Below are 24058 nucleotides of genomic sequence, written 5' to 3'. Positions count from 1 at the left end.
TGCTCTTTCCAATACACTGAATATAATATTTTAGACAAACTTTTTTTTTAATTCACGCCCCCACTTTTCAAATGTCTATTAAAAAGTAAATAATTAAGTTTTATATATCACAAATTGAAGATAAAAGATCAATAAATAATATATTCAAATTTAAAACAAAAATGTAGTGTTTTTAGAAATTTACCTGTAAAGTACGAAGTTTAAAAACTTTTTTTTAAACCACGTTGTTTGGTTTTTGTTTTGTTTTGTTTTTTAAATGAAACCTTGGTCCTTGCTCCTTTTATTGAAAAAAAAATAGGGTTTGAATTACATTTTTCGAGTAGTTATAAGTTTGGAAAGACAGTGGGTCGAATTAATTCACGCCTCCCATTATGAAATGTATATTAAAAAGTAAATAATTAATTTACTCACCAAAGTTTTATATATCACAAATTGAAGATAAAAGATCAATAAATAATATATTCAAATTTAAAGCAAAAAAGTAGTATTTTTTAGAAATTTACCCGTAAAGTCCGAAGTTTAAAACTTTTTTTTTAACACGTTTTTTTTAATGAAACCTTGGTCCTTGCTCCTTTAATTGAAAAATAATTAGGGCTTGAATTACATTTTTCGAGGAGTTATAAGCTTGGAAACACAAGGGATGGAAGTATTCAATATTTTTCACGAAATTTCTGACACACCTAAAGAAGCGGTAAGTGTGGTTGGTTTAATGGGAAAGAGGGCGAGACTATCGCGAGAATTCCCGAGATTTGAGAGGAATAAAAGACCAAACTCGGACGGATGGGCAATTGTGCTTTTGCTCAAGCAGAGAAAACGGTGAATTGACAAGAAAATCCTCCCTAAATAAAGTTCCGGCTCAAAATGAGAAAGAAAGTGAGGCTGAAAGACCCAGCAGTTTTCAGGTTCATGTCTTTCCTAGCTACATATAGTGCGATAAAAACAAGTTCAAATCCAGTAGGATCTATTTCATCCACAATAATAAACGTTATAAAGTTTTTTGCCCATGTTTATTAAATAAATTAAACAAACGTTAATATATACAATAGTATTACTACATTCAAAATATCTAAACTTGAATCAATGTACCGCCCTGCGCATCAATAACCTGTTGCAAACGCTTGGTGAATGCTCTACATGAGTCAAGAATGATTTTTTGTGGGATTTTAGCCCATTCCTCACTTAATTTCTTCTTCAGAGCCTCCAAATTGGTATGGTGGGAAGCTGAGACTTTACTCTCCAAGATAGACACAATATCTTCATCACATCAGTTGATTTGAAACGTGTTAGTGCTCTCCACATCAACTTTCCGTTCACATTAAAAGTTTCCGCAATGTCTCCTGAAAAATTTCCAGATTTGAATAGCTCTACAATGGCAATTCGTTTCGCTAAATCATTGGGCATATTTTCAAAAGTAATTTTCAAGTTAAACTTTATCCATCGACACTTAAAAAAGATAAAAATTCATGAAAATTCACAAAACATAGACAATAATACAAAGTTGTAACGGTAAATATTGAACACCCTATATATGTATGATGCGATAAAACGGAGTTCAAATCCAGTTGGATCTATTTAATCCACTAATGGAGTTGTAGTAATTGGCCCTTTCTCAACTTGAAAGTTCGGTTCAGTGTTTATTGCCGGTCTGATCATGTTACGTGGAACGTACGGACTGAACAATTCAAACAAGATGCTAGTTTGGTTCCAAGTCTACTCTCTCCTAAAGTTGGTACACATTATACTCTAGATGGAATGCTTGCTTATAGTACCTATTATTCACATTTTAGCATGGCTAAGATACTGATTCCTGGCCTAAAAGGCGCTCAAAATTACTGTTATTGTATTTTCTCTTTATTTGTTCAAAACTCAATCATGTTCTGCAAAAGCAAAAGCAAAACAACTTTCTTCAACTAAACAAATAGATTAAACACTATAAATAAATGAAAGGAGTTGTGTTTGAAGGTTACATTAATGCGGTTCGTAGGAAACATCGTGAGCACGTGTTGTTATATAAAAGAATAATGACAATGTTAGTAAGAAGTTTCAATAATTTTCAATTATATTACGTTTATTTACCAACATAATGTATCGTACAAGATGGTAGGTGTTGATATCTCTAATTTTCGATAGTAGTATTTCTTCTTTATGGAAGAAAAACAGGCAAAGGAAAGTCTCACCGAACAGTTGTATACGTTTCTTTTCATTTTCTCCTCTGAAGAAAAGATACTACCTTAAAAAATTAGGGACACCGACACCTCCCATCTTGTACGGTAAATAAACGTAATATAATTGGAAATTATTGAAAATTACTTCTAATATTGCCATTATTCTTTTATATACTAAATCGTGTCTACGGTGTTTCATAAGAACCGCATTGATATATAGTCTTTAAACACAACTCCTATCACACTACGCATAATGCTTCAAGCAAACTACATCTTTCTCATCATAAATAAATATTTGAAGATATAAAGAACTTGAAACATAAAAACTTTTTCCAAAATTACTGGATTCGGAATTATATGGATATATGTAATATAACAACTTGAGTTAAATTAACCGTATATGTGAAACTATCATGACTCCAGAGTACACTTTTCGTGTGGAATCTTTGTTCGAGGCACTATTGTTGCAAGATCAGGACACAGTCTCAACGCTAGTGTTAACCTACGAAAATTACATTCGTTCTTTTATCAATCGTTTTGCGTCCACTCTGAATTGTTGTAAATGTCGAAATTCAATTATTTTGATAAAAGGTTTTATGCTTCAAGTTTTTTTTTATATATTTAAATATTTACTCGTCGTGTTTGATTTAGTTGTTTGGAAAATAAAGTTGCTTTTGATTTTACAGAACATGATTGAGTTTTAAAAAAAAGAAAGTGGAAAGTGGAAAATACAATAACGTCAATATTGGATGCCTTTCAGATCAGGAAGCCAGTGTCCTAGCCATATTAAAATTCTTATTTTAACGTCACTAGTTTTAACGTCTTCGAGAAAATATCGGTCCACCTCCTCTCTATGCTATTAGAGAAAGATGCCATCTTGACTTTATAGGCGAGGAATCATTATCCGCAAATGAAAGTGAATGACTGAATAAGAATGAGACATTTGCCTCGTCTTTAAAAAATATATATTATATTCTTTTAAGTCCATTGTAGCAGCTGACCAGGCGTGTTTGGGTGAGTTGCTTCCCTGGCTGTCATTTGCAGAACTGATTTTTCTCTCGCTAAATACAAAAGAAAGAAAACAAAAAGACCTGCCAATCAAAGGCAACACTCTCCGTCGCCATCCGGCAGTCGCCAGCTGGGGACAACCGATCACATTGTTAAACTTGAAAGGGTAGCCTTTTGACTTATTTATACTTTACTCTCAGCCTCATTTTAACACAGATTAACTGACAGCCAATCTCTAAAGTATTTTCAAGGACAAGTCTGGCAATATATGATAGCCAGAAAAAAGTTTGAAATATAATTTTCTCAAATTTAACTTAAAACAGCGTGAGCAATGTAGCTCACATGCTATTTGTATAAGATATATTATAGAATGTTTATATCAAATAAGTATAAAAGTGTCCGATGTACATTATTATTATTATTATTATTATTATTATTATTATTATTATTATTATTATTATTTACTCACTTGGAGTATTCACATAAGCCAGCATCAAATATTGGTCTTTGAGAACAATTTGTGGTGTTCCCTGGAGTCTGAGTGATATCATCTCTTTCGATAATCTTTGCAAAAAATTTGCGTTATCGCAACAGCTGCTTACCATTGATTTCTCCTTGGCGGCGACCATTGGTCTTCACTGAAATTTGGGTGGTAATAAGCCTCCCTAGTCCTCTTTGCACTCCTCCAGCGGGGGTCTAGCTAGTACTTTCTCTCCTCGGTCTTTCCATCCTCCTTGACCTTCATTATTTCGTGTGTTTATGGTGACACTCACAGAAAAAGGTGGCTATTTTTCAATTATACAATTTCAGTTTCCATGATTCCATGTCATGTTCCTCTGCGTTTTGCATCTGTAGCCGTTTCTGTGCCCAGTTTGCGTGTTGTTTATGTGTGGCGTTAGTCTCCATATTCAAGGGTTTTCCTTAACATTTCTGCAGTTTTCATTATTGAAATTCGTTGTATCTTCTGTGCCATCCCTCTGATTCCAATCTCTCCCATTCTTTTTTCAAAATTTTTCAAAGGTATCGTTCCTAGGCTTCCTACTATTAGTGGTGTTATCTTTCTTCATTTTCCAGATCCCTTTGAGCTCTGTGACCAGTTCCGTTTATTTGCTCCGCTTTTCAGTCTCCTTGATTTTCTCGCTGCATTGCTGAAACGGCAAAATCTACAATCTGGCAGGACTTTTCCTTTTTGTTAACTATTATTACATCCGGTCTTCTTTATTGGATGGGTTTATCCGTTTGTATATCCATGTCCCATTGGATCTTGTGACTTTCATTTACCAGTACTGCCGCCGGCTTGTGTTTGTACCATTTGCCTGTGTGTTCATGATGTAATTATTTGCATAATTACCAATGTACTACCTTCCCCACTTGATCGTGTCTATTGTTATATTCTTTTTGGGCTAGTTTGCTGCATTCACTTATGTGGTTTATTATTTCGTCTCTTTGTCCGCAGAGTCTGTCTTTGCTGTTTTCTTGTGTCTTGTCGATTTTCGCTTTGATGTAGTTGGTTCTAATTGCGTTATCTTGTGCAGCTGTTATTAGTGATTCAGTTTCCCTGTTTCCTTCTTGTAGCCATTTCCAAGTGTTTTCGTTATTCTCTTCTTTTGTAATTCTTATGAATTGTCCATAAAGCGGTTTCTCTTCCCACTTTTCTTTTCTTGTCTTATTCCTCATCTTTTTTCTATTTTGTTTATTTCTTCCGTGTCTCTTGCTACAGTAATTATTCTTTCAGTCTTCTGCATTATGTATTTTGCTAATTCTTTTTTGTGTTATTTACACAGTCTTCTATACAGACCAACCCTCTTCCTCCGTCTTCCTTTTTCACATATAGTCGGTTAGTATCATCCTTCGAGTGTAATGCACGGTGCATTGTAATGTGTTTCCTAGTCTTCTGGTCGAGATTCCTTAGTTCGTCTTTGTACCAGTTTATAAACGGTCCAGAGTATCTTCTTAGTGACATTGTCCACGTGATCAGTCTTTTAATTAGGTTTCGACTATTTCGTTTGGTTTCGAGGAGTTTTCTTGTTCTTCTGAGGTATTCCTTTCCTATTTTCTCTTTCATTTCCGTTGCTCTGATGGCGTCTACTTCCAGCATTCCCAAGTATTTGTAGCTATCATATTCACCTAATACCCTCATTTCTGTTTGATTCGGCAGTACAATACCTTCAGTTACTTCTAGTTTTTTTTCTTCCTCATGATCAGCAGTGCGCACTTTTCCATACCGAATTCCATTTGGATATCCTAACTAAAGATTCTGGTCTCGTTTATTAGTGTTTCTAGTTCCGTCTTTGTTTTTGCAAATAGTTTCAGGTGATCTATGTACATTAGGTGGTTCATTCTTTCTTCTGTATTAGTGAATTTTTATCGGGCTTGGCATTTTCTTAGGATGTTGTTTAATGAACGATAATGGTGAAAGGGAATCACCTTGAAAGATTCCTCTTTGTATTTTGATTTCAGTTATGTATTATTATTATTATTATTATTATTATTATTATTATTATTATTATTATTATTATTATTTACTCACTAGGAGTAGTCACACGGACCATCGTCATAGATTTTATTTTGATAGCAACGTGGTATCTCTGGAGTCTGAGTGACAACAAGTCTCCCTAGATTTCCAGTACTCTCAGTTTCTTTCGATATTTTGCAGATGGGTTTGTGTTATCGCAACAGCCGCTTACCATTGATTTCTCATTGACAGCGACCATTGGTATTCATCAGAATTTAGGTGGCAATAAGCCTCCCCAAGGACCCAGTCCTCTTTGCACTTATCCAATCGAAGTCTGGCTAGTGCTTTCTCTGCTCGATCTTTCTATCCTCCTTGTCTCTCTTCACTTACTTGGTGTGGTGGCATTATTATTATTATTATTATTATTATTATTATTATTATTATTATTATTATTATCTATATAATATTCTGCTTTTTTAAATTCTGTAGGCCACGCTTTCAGTAATTAGATATTCGAAAACGAGTCTACATCAACTGGTGGTCACTCTCATATTCTTCTTAACCCGGGTTGCCAGATTAGCTCTTTTAATCTCATATTTCGCGAATATGATTTTTTCGAATAGTTTGACTTTCGAAAATTGTATTTAGTTTTCTTTTTTAAAAATTAATTTTTTGCACTATCCAGAAAAAAATATCAGCTTTATCAAAACATTAAATATATTTCTCATTCCGTGGAATTTCCACGAGTCTTGCTAATTATTATTATTTACTGATGAGGTTTTCACACAAGTAATTATCAGTGATTGCTCTCTCACTTCACTGGTTTCTAAGTGTTTACAAGTTTCCCTAGATTTCCAGCACTCTCTGCCGCTTTTAATAGCCGTTGCAATTAAATTTGCATTATCACAACAGCTGATTATCATCGATATCTTTTTAGTCTTCTCTGGAATTTGAAGGCAGCAAGCCTCCCCAATGGTCTGATATTATTATTGCCCTTCTTTCTTGTCTTTCTACTCTTCTTGATTTTTTATGTTGCTCGCAAAGGCGTAGTCAAACAGGCCATCATCAATGATTACTCTTTGAGAACAACTTGTGGTGTTTACTGGAGTCTTAATGACAATAAGTCTCCCCAGATTTCAAGTACTCATCATCTCTTTCTATAACCTTTACAGAAGAATTGGCATTATAACAACAACAGCAGCTTACGATTGATTCCTTATTGGCCGCGATCATTGGTCTTCACTGGAATTTATATGGCAATAAGCCTCCCCAAAATCAAGCCTTATACATTTAGCAAAAAAACAAAAAAAACCCACTAAATTATACAATTACCGCTGTATTTAAGAATTTTTAATGTTTTCAATTGGCATTAAGCTAATAATGTATTGTTTTTGTTTTTGTTTTAGTCAATCTGGCTGGTTACATTTTTGTCGGTGGTGATTCTTCATGTTGACTACGGTCTTGGTATTGGAATCATCTTCTCTGCATTCACAGTTGTGATACGGTCACAAAGGTAAAAAAAAATACGACTATATTTAATTCTTCTTACTTAGATCCACCCAAAAGATGAAGAATGCTACATTCCTTCATAGCATTTGGTGAATTGTCTTTATTAAATAAATCCTTATCGAGTTTATGACAGCTACATCTCGTTGAGAATTCTGCTTTCCTAAGCGTAATGATAATCTATATAAATATAAAACAGTATATGTATGCATGTGTGCGTGTCTGTAAATATTTAATCGATAAACTCTTAAACTACTGGTCACATAACACTGAAATTAACAGGAAATAGTAATCATACACCAAGGATGGTTAATAACGAGTAAAATATTTGTTTGGATGGATGAATAACGCGTACAGAAATATGTTGGCAAGTTTAAATGCAAACTGTTCATTTCAACCAGCCGATATATTTCTATTTTTGCGCATGAGCAAATTCAAAGGTAAATCGAAATTGTTAAATTTTAAATATTTCTTATTTATTTGGCGATAGCTCAAACGGTAAGAAATGCGGTTGGATCGCTGAATGTTTTGGTTTCGGTTCCAGCTGATAGTATCACAACATTTTTTTTATTTACTTTTGAAATCAGTACTAATAAATCAATAGAATATAATATTCAATAGAGAATTGCCCCTGTAATAATAAATACGAAATTAGCATGAATTACAACATATTTAAGCGTATTGCACGACCGGGCAAGATCGGGTGCTCCCGCTAGTTAATAGATAAATATATTAAATAACTCGTGTTGATATAGAGTTTAGACTTGGAAAAAATATCTCGATACAATCGTGAGATGCGAATGGCACACCTCAACTCATTGGTAACTACGCTTCTGTCGTGAAACCATATCTCACCTTGAATTATAATCTAATTAAGGCTCCTGTAGCAGTTTTTTTTATAGCAACAGTTGTATGAAAATATGCAGGATGTCCTAAAACGAGAGAAAATTTTCTTATCATCTGTAACCAATGCTAACCTGAATTCTACGGCAGATAGTTGAAGTACAAAGATTCAGATCAAGTAGTTTTATTCATCTTAAGGCAGCATCATTTGCAGAAAGAGAATGTGATCTCAAGAAGATGTGATCTCAAGAGGATGTCTCCCTCTCCAGACCTCACGCCGTTTAACTTCTGACTTTTGGGACACATTGGAGGACAGAGACATTAATGAATGTTTCATGTTTAGACAAGCATTGTTCAATTTAAGTGAATCAAGTAGTCCTTCATTTGCTCTCTAGTAAAGTTGATAATAATTAATAATTAAAATGTTTAATAGAAATAGTATACCGACGAGATAGAGAGATAAAAAAAGAGTAAACAAAATATGTCCATATTTATTGAAAGAATTCTTCTGAATGAATAAATTGAAGAAAATAAAATACCAGTACAATATGTAATAATATATTTTTTGTGAAAAGGATGACTTTCTTCTATTTGAATTATTTTAATATCTACAGATACTAGTGTTTCATCCTTTAGAGAATCATCAGTGCAGTCGGTTGGGATATTCGAATCAGGCCACGAAGGCATTTCCAACTCCATTATCAAGAAACAAACCACACAGCCAACGTTAACCACGAGAAAATAAGTTGATATTAACATTTATATTAATTGTAAATTTCAAAGCTGAACGAGAGTGATCTTATGATTATGACATCATGAGCTGCGCATTTAAGTTTAAGTGACCGACTTATTTCAACTTTGAGTGCTCACCAATAAGAACCGAATTATATATATATATATATATATATATATATATATATATATATATATATATATATATATATATATATATATATCAATGTAATTCTTGGTTCATTCAAAGTCGATAAAACCATATTTCTACATTACCAATTTATTTGAAATTTTCAGACAACCCATCTTTAGAGTCGAGGGATGTTTCTATGTTATTAAAATAAATTAACATCGCCAATTATTAAAATATTAAATAAAATAAAAATATTTTCCGTAAGTGCGAACCTGTTTTGTTGATAGAACTGAACTTCCGTTTCAATTCATTTCATACGCCACGATTTGACGAAACGAATTAGAAGATTTCATTTTCTGTTTACTCGATAAGTGAAAAAAAAAACAATTTAATTTGTTCATCTTCCAAATTTTTTAATTTAAATTTTTTTCTTAATTATATCATGCAAAAAAAAGTTGCTCGCTTTCTTTTTGAGTTTTTTTTTTGTTTTTTGTATTTTTTTTATTTTTTATTTTTCGATAAAAGGAAATATGAACTTTTTTATTATTAACACTATAAATTGTTAGGTGAAAGTACAGGTTTTTTTTTCGGAGAAAATTCACGGATTGGTAACGTGCTTAAATAATAGTTGGTGCTAATGCAAAGTGTGATCCGCGCAATTTTTTAAATCGTATTTTCACATTTAATTAAAGCTTTATCATATGTGTTTTTTTCAATGGTAAGGTTGAAATACAGATTAGGAACAAAACACCCTCCTCTTCCCATGTTAAGAATGGCTTTTCAAATAATAACATTATTTCAGCACGGATCACTCTCTGCATGACTACCGTACTTTCACCTTACAATTTAATAAACAAAACATGGTACTTATGCAGAGAAAGTACCGTGCTAAAGTAATATTATTTAGAAAGCCATTCTTAACATGGGGAGGGCGTTTTGTAACTATTCTATACTTTTACCTAATAATTTAATAAACTTATGCAGAGAAGGTACCGTTCTGAAATCATGTTATTAAAAAAGCCATTCTTAACATGGGAAAGGGAGGGTGTTCTGTAACTATTTTATACTTTTACTTAACAATTTAATAAACAAAAGATGGTACTTATGCAGAAAAGGTACCGTGCTGAAATAATACCGTTATTTAGAAAGCTATTCTTAACATGGGAAGGGAGTTTTGCATCTATTCTATACTTTCATCTAACAATTTAATAAACAAAAATATATAGTACTTATTCATAGAAAATACCGTGCTGAAATAATGTTATTTAGAAAGACATTCTTAACATGGCGACGGTATTTTGTAACTATTCTGTCTTTTCACCTAACAATTTAATAAACAAAGCATGGTACTTATACAGAGAAGCTACCCTGCTGAAATAATGACGCTATTATTTAGAAAGCCATTCTTAACATGGGAATAGGGGTGTTTTTAACTATTCTGTACTTTCACCTAACAATTTAATAAACAAAATTAAACTTAAGCAGACAAGGAACAGTACTGAAGCATTAACATTATTATTTAGAAAGCCGTTCTTAACATGGGGAGGGAGGATGTTTTTACAGAAATTTTTACATGAGAAAATATGAATGCTTTTTCTTTATTAAAGAAATTGGGTACTCATGCACTTATTGATCCGTGCTGAAATAATAACGTTATTATTTAAAAAGCCATTCTTAACATGGGGAGAAGAGGGTGTTTTGTACCTATTCTGTACTTTAATCTTACAATTGAATAAAAAAAAAACGGTAAATTTTTAGATTAGGTCCACCTCCACACTTTTCTTTTAAATGACGACTTTTATACGTTTTCGACTATGCTGAATATGGAAATCGCATTGAAATTTTCCAGAAATAAGTAGTTATCGAGATAAAAAAAAGTTGTATTATACATTGTAATCTCTGGCGGCTATCTTTTTTACGTGCGCGTGCGTCACAAGCAAATCTACGCGCGTAACAAAGATGGCCGCCAAAGAATACAATGCATAAAACAACTATTTATATCTCTATAACTATTATTTCTGCAAAAGTTCAATGCGATTTCCGTATTCAGCATAGTCGGAAACCTTTAAAATTCGTCATTTAAAAGAAAATTGTGGGGGTGGACCTAATCTAAAAAAAAAAAAAATACCAAAAAAACATATAAAACTTTAATTAAACTTGGAAATACGATTTAAAAAAATAGCGCGGATCAGTAAGTGCATTAGCACCCATTAATCGACTAATGTGACCTTATTGCCAAATAAGCTCCGGCTACAATGTTGAACGCGCCGTTCACGTTGATTTTTCTTTTCAAGTTAAATTCAACTTTCACAATATCTTTTTATTTTTTTTTATAATTTCACGATATCTTTTTTTAATAATAAATTGTTAGTTGAAAGCATAGAATAGTTACAAAACACCATCCCTCTCTATGGTAAGAATGGCTGAAAATAAAATAAAAATATTAGGTATGCAGAGAGTGATCCGTGCTAAAATAATAACGTTATTATTTAAAAAGGCATTCTTAACATGGGGAGGGGAGGGTGTTTTGTACCTATTCTGTATTTTAACCTTACAATTGAATAAAAAAACATATCATAAAACTTTAATTAAACTTGGAAATACGATTTAAAAAATAGCGCGGATCAGTAAGTTCATTAGCACAAGAAATTATTAGGTGAAATACAGAAAAGTTTCTACCAAGAAAACCGTCATTTTTTAGCCATTCTTACCAAGGGGAGTGGATGGTGTTTTGTCCCTATTCTGTGCTTTCAACTACCAATTTATTAAAAAAAACAAAAGGTAAATTTTCACATTAGGTCCACCTCCACAATTTTTAACATGGGTAGGTTGGGGATGTTTATTCCGAAAGCCGTTCTTAACATGGAGAGAACGGTGGTATTTATTCCAAAAGCCTTTTTAACAGACGAAAGACAGGTAAAACGTTAAAATACGTGGTTAGGCATGGGTGTTGTTTATTCCGAAAGCCGTTCTTAATATGGGGAGGTTGGGAGTGTCTATTCATGGCCGCCAGTCAATTATAGTGCATAGTACAGGCCTTTATATCTCGAAAACCACTTGCCGCTGCAAATTTTAAATGACATTTTCTTATTCAGCATAGTCGAAAATTGTGGCGGTGGACCTAATGTAAAAAAAATACCCTCCCCCAAAAAATAAAAAAATAAAATTAGACAAAAAAATACCCCTTTGGGTTTGTACTTGCACAAAGACTTGAAAAAGTTGTCAACACAAACAAATATATAACAAGTAAATATTTTCAAAGGCAAGATAAGTTACTTTTCTACCTAATTGGATAATTTTTAGTGTTTTTATTGGGTTTGTACTACTGTACATATAGATTCGAAAAAGTTGTCAAAAAATAAATGTATCACAAATATTATCAAAGGCAAGATATGTTACTTTATTACCAAAATGGATAATGTTTTAGTTTATTTTTTTTAATGTAAAATGTTTTGTTCGGCTCGAAAAACACAACGTTTACTGCTATATTTGAAAATTACAAATGGCGGCAGACTGTGTAAAACACGTTAAGTTTGGGAAAATGAGTTAAAACTAAAATACTATACAAAATACTGTTAAAAAAACACCGAATACATGTCTGCCTGTGCCACATTAACATATATTGAGCGAGTTCTTGACAGTATTTTGTATAGTTTTAACTCATTTTCCCAAACTTAACGTGTTCAATACAGTCTGCCGCCATTTGCATTTTTCAAATATACAGATAAACACTACATGTTTTCGAACCGATTAAACATTTTACACTAAAAAAAAAACACACTAAAGTCTTATCCAGTTAGGTAGAAAAGTAACTTATCTTGCCTTTGATAACATTTATTTGTTAGATTTATTTTTCAACAACTTGTTCGTTTCTGTGTTTTGTAATACAAACCCGTTTTATTTGCTGTAACGTTTAGTCGGCTCGAAAAACTGCTTATCAGTGTATTTGAAAAATACAAATGGTGGTGGACGCTTTTGATGATGTTAAGTTTGGGAAAATGATTTAAAACTAAAAAACTATACAAAATACTATCAGAAACCCACCGAATATGTCACAATAAGATATAATCAGTGGGTGTCTGACACTGTTTTGTATAGTTTTTAACTGATTTTCCCAAACTTAACGTATTCAACAGAGTCCGCGACCATTCGTCTTTTTCAAATACATCGATAAACACTGAGTTTTTTTTAGCCGATTAAACATTTTACATGAAATAAAAACACCAAAAAATTATCCAGTTAGGTAAAAAACATAATTTACATTACCTTTGCTTTCATTTATTCGTTTTTGGACAACTTTTTCGAATCTGTGTATAGTAACACCCCCCTTACCCAAATATTAATTTAAAACTCACATTTTTGAATACAATAAAAAAAAGAAAACTATTTAGCGTTTCAACGTTTTAGCAACTTTCGGCTTAATCCACTGAATGTTGGTCGAGCCCAAACCATGAGTTACGGTAACTCCCGAGGATCCGGATCCAATTCTGCAAGAGTACCATTTTTTTTTTCATATTCGCCTTTTTTTTTTTTTTAACTTTTTGGAGTGGATTGCTGTACTAAGAATATAAGAAACATGCATTTTCTCTTTTTATTAGAATTTTCCATTGCACAAAATTGAGCCACAGCAACGCGTGGCAGGGTACAGCTAGTATATATATATATATATATATTTATATATATATATATATATATATATATATATATATATATATATATATATATATGCGCGTATGCATTACAGAAGATTAGACACACATCGGTACTGTCGATTTCAAATCCAAACCAAAGTGGACCAGTTAGGTTGTTAATATCGAGCGCTCTTTAGTCTTTATTTTTATCTTTCTCCTCGCATATGGCTCCTGATCTCTGAGATACGTTTTCTCCAAGGATGAAAATTAAAATATGAATCAATAGTTATTACGTTACGCATGCATACTCGTAATACCATCGTTCGACCTTCACTTGGCAAATTCCATTTATTTATTTTCACAATTTTGCACTGATTTCCCCGGCTAAAATCCAAATATAAAGTTTCGCATTATTTCGAATACCCTATATATTAAATTTCATGTTTGTAGATCAAAAACTAACGCAGGAGTTTGGTAGGAAAATGTTTTTAAATAAATAAATATACGCATACATAAGTATATATAGAAAGGAGTTTGTGTTTACTATAAACTTTTTGCGCAAATATTACGCAAGTATAAATTATGTAGACTATCTGCATAAATATAATTATACGTAATGGTTAACTAAAGATGATCATACCATAAGAAAACCGAAAAAAGGCTAATAAGGAATTAATTAAAATGAATGTTTAAAAAAATATGCAAATTAGCTAAATCTTTTGCAGATGAATGAAGTTGTATTTTCTTTTTATCTAATTCCCTATTAGCTTTTTTCGGTTTTCTTATGAGATGATCATAACTATTACGCGCAATTATATTCATGCAGATCCATCCACCTACAGCCTTTGAGCCCCTGGAGGGACATAGGCCATCTACAACTTTGTAGATGCTTTTATAGCGAGGAGTTCTTTTTACAGGGTGAGGGTGCTTGCCCCACACCCAACCTTCCCGGAAGGTACATACAGCACATAGCCTTCCTAAATGGTCACCCATCTGGTACTGACCAGACTCAACGTTGCTTAACTTCAGTGATCTGGCGAGAACCGGTGTGTCAACGTGATTTTGCCGTACTTTCATGCTGATAGTTTAAATGATTTATGCTTGCGTAAAAAGTTGATAGAAAACACAAAACACTTTTTAATATGAATATCAATACACACAAAAGTTATAGGAGTGTATATATATATATATATATATATATATATATATATATATATATATATATATATATATATATATAAACATGGAAATCTCATAATAAAAGTTGGACTTTGATTTTATGTAAGCGTATATTTTAATTTATGTACTTATAAAGTTATTGACTGTCGTCTTTTGAACATCTGACCTTTGGTTCAGTTTCAACAAATGCTTTAGGCTGCAGTTTTTTTTAAAAAGATGATTGGTATTAAAAATAAGGGCTGACATTTTAATGATACTTTTTTCTGTCTGGGAAATGCGTACACATTTGACGAATACGATTATTGTGTGCAAGTGTGATGTAAAAAATTGCATCGTAGTTGGGTAACGACGCTATATATATATATATATATATATATATATATATATATATATATATATATATATATATATGAAAAATTCGTATGTGAGAATGATCAGATTTTTATCTGTTTACTAACTGTTTCACGAATGCGTGAATAGTTCACATTACAGATTACTTATGTTAAGAATACGTAGTTTGAAAACACCTGTTAAAGATCGTGTCACGTTGATTATTGTACTCGACCCACTGTGTGTTTTTAGGTTTTGGTTTCGATCTCAGCTCGAGTATTTTTCTTTTTTTTATTTACAAGAAGTAAACTGTTTAGAAAAAAAACATAATACTCGCATACACATATCTCAGTTTCTTTCCGTTTTTTTTTTACTTCATGTTTTAAGGAATTTAGTTTTACGTTTAATACCTACGGTATTTCTGTTTATAATATCCAGCCTCTGTCCCATCAACGAAATGTTGCATCCCTCTGCCTGTTCTACAAATACTTCGCCCATGTATGGAGTACTGTTGTCACATTTGGGCTGATGCATCTGCTGCTTTTCTCTCACTCCTGGACAGGGTTCAAGAGAATGTCGCCAACCTGATAGGTCCTGAACTGTCATCTAGGCTTCAGCCTCTATCCCATCGACGAAATGTTGCATCCCTCTGCCTGTTCTACAAATACTTTAATGGTGAATGCTCTGACGAACTGCAAGCATTTGTACGTCCTCGACGTGACTACCTCCGACAAACTCGACAAGCAACTAAGTCCCATCCCTTTATATTAGAGATCCCTAGGTGTAAGAAAACCTTTTAACTCCAATAGTTTCTTCCCAAGAACTGCAAGTCTTTGGAACTCCCTTCAGGGATTCTGCTTTCCCAACTGTACTGATATGCAGAAGTTCAAGTGTAATGTGAACAAACATCTTTCTACTCATTTCCCTTCATAATGCCCCCGCAAATTATGTCCCCGATAGTAGTTCCCTACAACAAAGTGGCACTGTGACTTGTTTGGGGTGAAAATTGAATTAAAAAAAAATTAATTAAAACATAATATTTATGCGGGCCTGCTAGCATATATATAAAAGTGATAATGTGTGTGTTTGTGTGTGTGTGTGTGTGTGTCTGTGTGTGTGAGGACAATTCTCAACATATATACTCAGCGAAATTTTTAATCTACAGAATTAAAATTTTGTATATAGGGTATTTAAACATGTGGAAAACTTTTTAATCGGGTTTCATCCGGAAAAAAAACGGGATACTAAGATTGAAAAATTGGTACGTGCGGAGGGGGAGGATGGGTCGTCGAATTTTTCTCTGTTTGCAACTGTTTTACAAATGTGCATGCGTTAATCGTTCACACAACAGATTACTTATGTTAAGAATAAATAGGTTTGAAAACACTTTTTAAAGCTCATCTCAAGCTGACCTAATTGTTATTGTTGACTTGACTCACTGTCTTTAGTTTTGATTTCGATCTCAGTTCGAGTATTTTTTATTTATTTATAAGAAGTGAATTGTATGTACATGTCTTAGTTTCCGAATGGAAATTAAAAATATAAATTAAAATATAATATGCGTATTTTACGACCGGGCAACGCCGGGCTACCTGCTAGTAACCATTTAATATATCTTAAGCAAAATGTAGACTACATCATTTAACTTCATTAAGGAAATGGATAAGTGCTTGAAAATACGATGATCAAAGCGATCGTAATTTTTATTTGCCGACTTCTTGTCTACGTGTTTGGGCATGGAAGAATAGAACGCAGTGTACTGAATATTTATGAGTGATTCCCTTCTTGTTTGACATTTAAATTTAAACCATTTGATAATAACAATACACAAAAGGTGCGCATTCTATTATATGACCCATGAGCAAAAAAAAAAAAAAAAAAGGGGGAATGAGCGAACTGTTATTTACATATCTTGGAAGTATATAATGTAATGTTCGCTTTATAAAATTATTTAAGTATTTTTCACGTGCTTTTGTTTACAAATCATCTTCTTCACAACGACAATCACCATGTTCTAGGCATCCAGTACTTCCTGGCTGAGAAAATCACCACCATACTAAAACAACCCCCACATTCATATGATCTTGCTCGGTGTGATTTTTTCCCCACAAGCTTTAGATAGAATTCAAGATGTATTCGCAAGAGAAACGTAACGACAGATCCGAGAGGCAACCTATACAAATCCTTAGAAAAGTGTAATGCAGAAAACAATGAAAGCGCATTAGGTGCAAGAGGGTTACTTCGATGAGAAAACTATACAGTTTGTTACTTAAAATTGAAATAAAGTATTCGACAACAGCCCTGCTACTTTTTAAACATATCTTTTATTATTCAGCTGTTGATGTTTCATATAACCAAATAAATTCGGTAAATAAATATTTAGCGCATTAATTCCTCTGGAAACGAGTATTCTTATACATTAGGAGTATATATTCATATCAAGTAACACACACCCCTAACCTGAATACCATGTGACCATTGCACCGTTCCGACATTTGAAAATACTATCGTAAAAACAACAAATGGACTTACGGATTCTCTGCCCCAACAACAACATGGCAAAAAGAAAAGAAAAGAAATACTGAGGATGGAGTTTAACTTCGAAATATATTTTTAAATTTCAGACAAAAATAAATATCTGTTTATTTTCGTAATAAGGCGTTTTTTTTTTGTTTCAAACGTATCTAATACGTATTTTATTTTATGGGTATTCTTAGAGTCTATATAAAAAAGACTAGTTTCTTTGATTTCCTTTTTCATAAATAATCTTTCTGTTGATTTCCTTTTTTTTGCAACAGGACCAACATGAAATTGTATGGAAAAATTGAAGATAGCAATATTTACCGGAATGAGAAAGACTACGTCAAGGTAAACAAACTCTATTCTTGTTTTAAGATGTAGTTCATTAATTTCTTTTTTATTTTATTGCGGACTATTATCCTTATCATTTTCTTAGTTCTTTCACGACGTTTCGGCCAACTATTCCCCTGGCCTTCGTCAGGTAGTAACCGCGACGGGATAGGAACTCTGAATCTCCTGACTGACTGCATCCACTGCAATTACTGCCTTCGACGACAACAAGTAAGCCTCTGGCCAGCTTTTGGGTAGGATTAAAACCGCTATCTTCATACAATTCTCACCTGGAACCGTAGAGATTCAACGTCTCTATCAATTGCGCCACGTGCCCTGAAGGGCGATCAAGGTTAAATTATCTGATCTTCCATAGTGAGGTCCGTACCGAATGGTATATATTATTAAATTTTAATTCATTATTGAGATGAATATTATTTATTAATTTTTATTTTATTGCGGACTATTATCCTCATCATTTTCTTAATTGTAAAAAATAAAATAAAAAATAAATAATACTCATCTTAATAATGAATTCCAATTAAATAATATGTAGTTCATTTTATTTTGTCATTTTCGATGTCTATTTTTTCTTTTGTCACCGTCCGTTATTCCTGTAATATATTGAAATAAAGTGGTCTTTTGTGAGTGGTGAGACAAACATGTGTAGAAATAAATTGGATAGAAAACGCTTTTGTATAGATCAACAAGTATAATTATTTGTTAGATAAACTGAAAAATAATTACTTCGTGATGAGCTGTAATTAAGTGCCTGTGATTGAACGAACGTCCATTAAATCTTGTTTTCCCAAGCTCGACTGGCTAATCAAGGGCAGACAACCATGTTTTCAAAAATGCTGTTCTGATCAAAGATGACACAAGGCAAAGAATTGCTCCCCTTTGAAATATGAAAGGATTCATTATTGTTTTTAGTTGGTACGTAGCACGCTAACAAGTATAAATGTATATGAGGACATTCAAGGACAAGTCATTTGATAATAGCATGAAACAGCTGCTGAGTAATGGGATATTAGTTTGTCTTTATAATACAGAAGAAACTGTCTCCTTTGCGTACGTTGTCATCGATAGCATACATCCTACACGCTCAATATTTTATTTTAATTGTTCATTTTCCCCTGTGGAAACTTGGCTTATGTTCTTTACGACAAAACGGTTCCCCCCACTCTATCTGTGCCTAAATGTAAAAGCAGATTCTATGAACAAAGCTTCTTTCTCAGAACTGCGCGCCCGTGGACCACTGTTCCGCTGGCATGCTTCCCTGTTGAATACAACATGGTAGCCTTCAAGTTCTTGTTGAATCGTCTCCATAAATAATCACATTCTACCCAATTTACACCATAAACCATTACTAAACTACCGCCTTATATCTATTAACTTTGATTCTCTGATAAGTGATGAATCTCGAGTAAGAACAATGTATTTCTATTCTTTCTATCATATGAAATTGTATCCCACTTGAAATTATTTCACTATGATGATGCACTTCAATAATGGCCGACAAATTAGTAGAAGCAACAGCAGCATATTAACAGTTAGCTTAGCTTACATAGTAATGAACTATCCTTAAGTCCATTTTCGATATCGGTTCTCATGTTAAATCCATTACTTAATATTATACAGTGTTTATATGTTTATATATATATATATATATATATATATATATATATATATATATATATATATATATATATATATATGTGTGTGTGTGTGTGTGTGTGTGTGTGTGTGTGTGTGCATAGATCATCGTATAACGATTAGATCACTGTTTGGCTGACGTAAATGAACATTTAAAATTAAAATGTTTAAAATTCAACGTTATTTCCCGCCGTTAATGGTAGCCGAATTGATTAGGTCTTCGCTAATCGAGCCAAAGATGTTGCGGGGTATTAATCGTGACACCCTGCATTGAAGATTCCCGAAAGGATGAAACACTAGTGTCTGTAGGTATTTAATTATTATAGTAAAAAAATAATTATATATATATATATATATATATATATATATTTATATTTTGTGTACAGAAAGTTGTTAGTTGAGACAGGTCATTGGTACCGTCGGTTTCAAGCCCGATAATAAGGCCCGTTTAAGGTATCCTTATCAAGCTCTCTTCAGCCAATATTCGTCTATCTTATAACCGGAAGTGTGAAGTATATATACCTCGCGAATCCACGTTCAAATCTCGTTTTGTTTAATCCCCCCTTTTTTTTTTATCTATCTATCTATCTATATATATATATATATATATATATATATATATATATATATATATATATATATATATCGGGTAATGTAATACCTAATTTTCAACTTTGAATTATTTAAATTTAAGATCTAATTTCGAAAAAATGTTTTTTTTATATGAATCGATTTTAATTTGAACCCCATTTAATTTTAAAATCTCTTTCCTTATGTATAAAAACTTTCAAATCTGTATTGGTATCGGTTAAAAACTTAAAAATTCGTTTAATTATATCGAACATTTAAAAATTTCCAAAAATACGTTTAAAGTTTTAAAAAATATATTTTTAATTATATCGAATCACGTTTAAAAATTTCGAAATACGTTTAAAAATTATTTTTTAAAAACCCAAATCTTTCAAGGTTTGGGGAAGTGATTTCCCTAGTTTATTAACATTATTATATTTTTCTATAGTTTTAAATTCGAAATAGATTATAAATTACATTTATAAAATATAATTTTTATATATATATATATATATATATATATATATATATATATATATATATGACATTAATTAAAAAAACTATAATATAATTGCGATTAAAATCCAAGTTTACCGACTAATTATTTATGTATTTACAATTTTTTTTCCTTATATATATATATATATATATATAAAAAAAACAACATCTTTTCATTGATCCAATTTATTAGGAGCCTCTTCCTTCTATGTATGCAACTTTTCAAAGCTTCACTCCTCACATTTAAACATTTTATTTTTGGGTCATGAATGGACCGGAGGATGTAGTATTTCTCTGCGTTACAGAGTGAGCATTGACTTAATTCCGGGACGTATGCTGGTCTATGCTCTATTTTTCTCCATTTTATGGAAAAGGGTGTATTTTTTTCTTTAAGCTCCCACACGCGGGTAGCTAATGCTGTATTCATCCTTGTTTTAGCTCTAAAGGAGCTCATATGTGCATAATATCTTTGTTTAAATTGGCCTTTTGTCATACCTATATATATTTCCGGTATATTTGTGGATTGTTCCGTTACTGTGGCCTCATAGACAAGGGATTCAGCTTTACAATTACCCTCCAATGGACAGCTATTTTTGGTCCTGCAAGAGCAGCCTGCGTTATCTATCTTTTTTGGTTCTTTGGATATTATCGACTTTATTGATGGAGCTGTCGAGTAACTAACTTTCACCGTTTTCTATTAAAAAGTTTATGTAGTCTATGTGTTCTTGGAAAATGTTTGTCTAGAAGGCTAAGAAAACAATGCCCTACTCTAGTTTTAGTGTTCAATGAAAACGGAGGTAAGAACCAGATTATTTTCCGTTTCCTCTTTCGTTTTATATTTTCTTTATTCTGGGTTTGTTGAAATTTTATGTTTTCATTGAACCCACTTTGATGCAGTGCGTCATTATAATATGGTGCTGCTTTCTCGAACACTTCAGCGTTCGAAGAAAGCCGTGAAATCCTTTGGCTAATGTTCGCTACCATATTTTTAAACACTGTGGGTGGGTGGCATGAACCCTTATTTATATACATGAGTTTTTCATTTAGTTTGTGAAAGGGTTTGTGTATTTTCTTCTCGAGATCTAGAGTGGCATCTAAAAAATCTACTCTATCTAAATTTGTCTGTATTATTATTTTAAAGCCTAGTTCCTTAAAAAATTCAGTTAGGTCTTTTCTAAGCCTGTCTAGTGCACATCCATTGTAGTCACGCGATAGGCAAAGTCCATCATCTCTATATAATCCAAAAAAGTGATCTGGGAATTTATATTTCATGGTCTCCAGTAGAAAAAGTCCAACCAGATCGCAGATATCCGCACTGTCATACGCCCCCATCGCGACGTCAAAGGGGTCTTCGGGGTTTGATTTTTTGACCCACGTTTTATCGTCAAAAAATAAAAGGGTCTGTCGAGCTTGCATGATTGTTTCCTTATCGAGCTCACTTATCTTTCTATATTTTGATGCGAAGATCAACGATTTTTCTAGGATTTCCTTAGTGATTGAAGGGTAAAAATCGACGATATCCAGTTGTGTAAACTTACATTTGTGTGGTTCAGTTATGTTTTTAAACCAGTCCAGTACCGCGCTAGTGTCTGCCCACAAATTAAGATTTGATTTTCTTTTTATCTCTTTTACTATTTCTCTAAGTATAGACTTGCTAGCTAGACCGATTTCGCTTTTAGCCGGGTTTATTAACCTGCAGGTTGGCCTATTATTAAAATTTTCCTTGTGGTCTTTTAAAGTTATAAACACATTTTTCTTTGCTAACCTATTTACTCTGTATTCTATACCTAATTTTGTGGCAACTTCTGTAGCCTCTTGGTTAATAGATTTATAAGTATAAATAATATAAATAAAATATAAATAAATAAAATATATAAATATAAAATAATAATAAATAAAATATATAAATATAAATAAAAAAAATAAAATAATAATAAATAAAATATATAAATATAAATAAAATATAAATAAGTATTTAAAAAATAATTTTTAAACGTATTTCGAAATTTTTAAACGTGATTCGATATAATTAAAAATATATTTTTTAAAACTTTAAACGTATTTTTGGAAATTTTTAAATGTTCGATATAATTAAACGAATTTTTAAGTTTTTAACCGATACCAATACAGATTTGAAAGTTTTTATACATAAGGAAAGAGATTTTAAAATTAAATGGGGTTCAAATTAAAATCGATTCATATAAAAAAAACATTTTTTCGAAATTAGATCTTAAATTTAAATAATTCAAAGTTGAAAATTAGGTATTACATTACCCGATATATATATATATATATATATATATATATATATATATATATATATATATATATATATATATATATATATAGATAAAAAAAAGGGGGGGATTAAACAAAACGAGATTTGAACGTGGATTCGCGAGGTATATATACTTCACACTTCCGGTTATAAGATAGACGAATATTGGCTGAAGAGAGCTTGATAAGGATACCTTAAACGGGCCTTATTATCGGGCTTGAAACCGACGGTACCAATGACCTGTCTCAACTAACAACTTTCTGTACACAAAATATAAGTACGCTCTTAAAATTTGGAATTTTCCTTTTAATTGAGCACTCTGCTGGAATTCTTTTTCCAAAAAACTAATCATATATATATATATATATATATATATATATATATATATATATATATATATATATATATTTTATATACAAATTTCTTGTTCACTTTTTAAATGATAAATGCGATTAAATAGATCGTTTTACGTAGAAAATCGCCCGTATTATATTTGGACGTAGATAAATATTTCTATTTATTTACTTATTATTTTTACAACGGACATGCAGGTTTCGAGGTTCCTACCTCTCTTCGGCGTATTATGACTGTGTCTAGGAATCGAACTCAATATCAGCGATAAGGCCTAATATAAGTAGAAAAAAATCGAGATATTATAGAATTAAATTTACAATATTTTATTCAAAATAAAGAATAAGAAATACAGGTGACAATTTCCTTATTCCATGGAGTTTCAAAGAAAGGTTCTTCTCTTCAGAGGAAAAAAGTTAGCCAAAGGTAAGTATAGATAAGTATCTATTTTTGCAGGTTAGCTCAATTTTTGAAAATATTCGAGAAAGAAAATTGAAAGAAAAGTATAAGTTTATAGATAAAATGAAAGGGAATACTCAGCTAAGTCCAATATGTCTCGCATTCCCTTTCATTTTTATCGCTAAGATTATATTTTTCTTTCAATTTTGTTTCTGGAATGTTTTAAAAAATTGAGCTAATCACCAAAAATAAATACTTATCTATACTTACCTTTTTCTAACTTTTTTTCCTTTGAGGAGAATAGCTTCTTTTTTCGAAATTTCATGGCTTAAGGAACCTTTCCAATTTACTTCATATTACTTGTTTTGAATAAAATATTGTAAATTTAATTCTACAATATCTTGACTTTTTCTACTTTAAATAAATAATTAAATATATATATATATATATATATATATATATACAATATATACA

The 24058-nt window shown here is 31.9% G+C and overlaps 1 protein-coding gene across 6 annotated transcripts in view; it reads left to right on the top strand.

Moving 5' to 3' along the window:
* The window catches only part of LOC145258261 (sulfate transporter-like), a 292022-nt gene that overhangs the window by 227647 nt on the left and 40317 nt on the right, over positions 1–24058 (top strand). For all 6 annotated transcript variants that reach the window (XM_080116274.1, XM_080116266.1, XM_080116289.1 and 3 more), the window contains 2 exons: positions 7035–7141; positions 17781–17850. In XM_080116274.1, the coding sequence (XP_079972400.1) occupies positions 7035–7141; positions 17781–17850 (177 nt within the window). The remainder of the gene's footprint in view (positions 1–7034; positions 7142–17780; positions 17851–24058) is intronic.

The sequence above is a fragment of the Euprymna scolopes genome, chromosome 3 (genome assembly GCF_053919585.1).
Source record: "Euprymna scolopes isolate OS-2025 chromosome 3, ASM5391958v1, whole genome shotgun sequence".
Lineage (NCBI taxonomy): Eukaryota > Metazoa > Mollusca > Cephalopoda > Sepiida > Sepiolidae > Euprymna > Euprymna scolopes.
The sequence above is the reverse complement of the archived record's forward strand: the minus strand, read 5'-3'. Positions and strand labels throughout refer to the sequence as shown.